The 2,434-nt window shown below is 41.8% G+C and overlaps 1 protein-coding gene across 1 annotated transcript; it reads left to right on the forward strand.

Annotated features, from left to right (window-relative positions):
- The first annotated feature begins 699 nt into the window (after positions 1-699).
- Positions 700-1,653, forward strand: LOC108391041 (olfactory receptor 5V1-like). Its single transcript, XM_037026219.2, has one exon. The coding sequence runs from the start codon at positions 700-702 to the stop codon at positions 1,651-1,653; it is 954 nt and encodes a 317-aa protein (XP_036882114.2).
- Positions 1,654-2,434: the final 781 nt, after the last annotated feature.

Raw genomic sequence — 2,434 nt, forward strand, 5'->3', positions numbered from 1 at the left:
TATATTTTATAGACACATTTTGTTTATTAAAGTATAATAATTGTGGAAAATGACTTAAATTTCATACTTAACTGGATATGATTCAGATTCTATAAGAACATTTCCATATGTATTGTTACCAATACTTACACTTTGTCTAAGAAAGAGCCACATCATTCATTCCTTCACACAAAACTTATTTAGATAATTTTTATTTTATTATGTGTTTGCTAGTTTTTAACAATTATTAAAATTACCCACCATGCAAAATACATGGCTTCTACCCTTAAGAAATACACAATTGAGATAGAGATAGTGCATAACACTGTGCCCATTGAGATAATACAAAGCAAAGCAAGGAAATGCCCAATAGGTGTGACAAACACACAGGAAGCTACCACTGAATTGTGAAACCCAAACACTGGTGAAGGGTTCATGATGGTTTTTACTGAGGAGATGAATTTTTACACAAACTCCTTAGGGTCTCAGAGAGCTATGTCCTGAAATGGATTGGAAGATGAAAATTTCAAGAAACAAACTGCTGTAGGAGATATTTTAAACAGTAGTTCTAAAAACTGAAGTCTCTAATTAGAATAGAGCTAATGATTCATATCAACTACACACCAGTTTTCTGAATTTCATTACTGGGTTCCTTGGCTTTTTAATCTAACTCATTTGTTGGCTTCCTTCCCTCCAGAAAGACTCCCGTGGAGAGAGCGGATGGATGGCTACAATCTCACCACCTTGACTCACTTTATCCTCATGGGGCTCTCTGACCTCCCCGAGGTGCGCTATCCTCTCTTTGTGTTCTTTGCCGTCATCTACCAGGTCACCTTGGTGGGAAATGGGGCCATTCTCTTGGCCATCAGGATGGAGAAGAAACTACGCACACCCATGTATTACTTTCTGGCCAATCTTTCCCTCTTAGACATATTCTGCCCATCAGCTACTGTCCCCAAGATGCTGGACAACCTCTTGACTGGGAATCACAGCATTTCCTTCCTGGGCTGTGCTTTGCAGGTTTACTTCCTGGTGGCCCTGGTAGGAACTGAATTCTTCCTTCTCAGTGTCATGGCTTATGACCGGTACGTGGCCATCTGCTTCCCTCTTCGATACAATCTCATTATGACCGAGGCTCGCTGTGCCCTGCTCACAGCTGGGACCTGGGCAGCAGGGTTTCTCAATTCCCTCCTTCATACTGTGTCCACTTTCTGCCTGTCTTTCTGCAAATCCAATCGGATTAACCAGTATTACTGTGACATCCCCCCATTGGTGGCCCTCTCCTGCTCATCCAAGTCCATGATAGACATGGTCGTGTTAGTGGAAAGAGGGATTTTGGGGATTGGTGCCTTCCTGACCACATTTATCTCTTACATCTACATCATATCTGCCATCCTGAAGATCCAGTCAGTGGAAGGGAAGCGCAAAGCCTTCTCCACATGTGCCTCCCACCTCCTGGTGGTCTGCTTGTTCTATGGCACAGCCACATTCACCTACATGCAACCGTCTTCCGGTGGACACTCTCCCACTGGTCACAGCCTCATCCCCATGCTCTATGGGGTTATTACCCCAATGTTAAACCCCATGATCTACAGCTTGAGGAACAGAGAGGTGAAAGGCGCAGTCAGCAGGGTCTTCTGTCATGGAGCATGTTTACAGGAAAAGCAAGAGTAAAAGAGAATGTCTCAATGCTCACTTTTAAATAGGGCAAACTCATAGAAAGTAATTTTCAATTGATACAGAACATACATACAATCCACAGAAATTTATAGATACACACATACATATAACTTTATACCTATATCTGTATGCATCTTTATCTCATTCCAATTGAAACATAAGGTGTATCATTCAAAAGTAGGTATTTTCAGGTGTATACAGAGAACTGTTAATGATCACACTAGTAAGAGGTGTAACTGGGCATTTCTTTTCATTTAACTGGGGTGTGTGATCACATCCACATCCATATCCATATCTGTACCTATACCTGTATCATCTGTACGCTTTATGTCTATTTTTAAACCTGTTTCTGAACTTTTATCCACAGGTCTTTCCTTTCTTTCCACTGTGATACCAGCTGCCTAGGCTGATATGTGTCTCTAACGTTATGATCTCTCTCACCCTGTCTTTCAGCTTTTGCTCCCACTCACTCTGTATTCCTCTGCTGCTCCCCCTTTCCTGGTGACCCTATCCATTTTCAGTAAAACCTGTGTCTCCAAGGAGAGCACTGTCTTTTCCTGTCTGGTTTAGATATCTAATTCAGTTTAAAATATTACTGCCCTCTTAGCTTCAACATGTTCAAGGCTGAAAGCACCTTCTGACATACACACAAACACACACACCTTCTAATCAGCTGCCATGTATTCTTGTTACCAGTTTTCCCCGGTACATAGACTAAAATCCCTGAAACTAGACTCTGCCTTGAAATCCAGCACTTCCGTTCAGGGTCATTAGA

Source organism: Manis javanica, chromosome 14 (genome assembly GCF_040802235.1).
Source record: "Manis javanica isolate MJ-LG chromosome 14, MJ_LKY, whole genome shotgun sequence".
Classification (NCBI taxonomy): domain Eukaryota; kingdom Metazoa; phylum Chordata; class Mammalia; order Pholidota; family Manidae; genus Manis; species Manis javanica.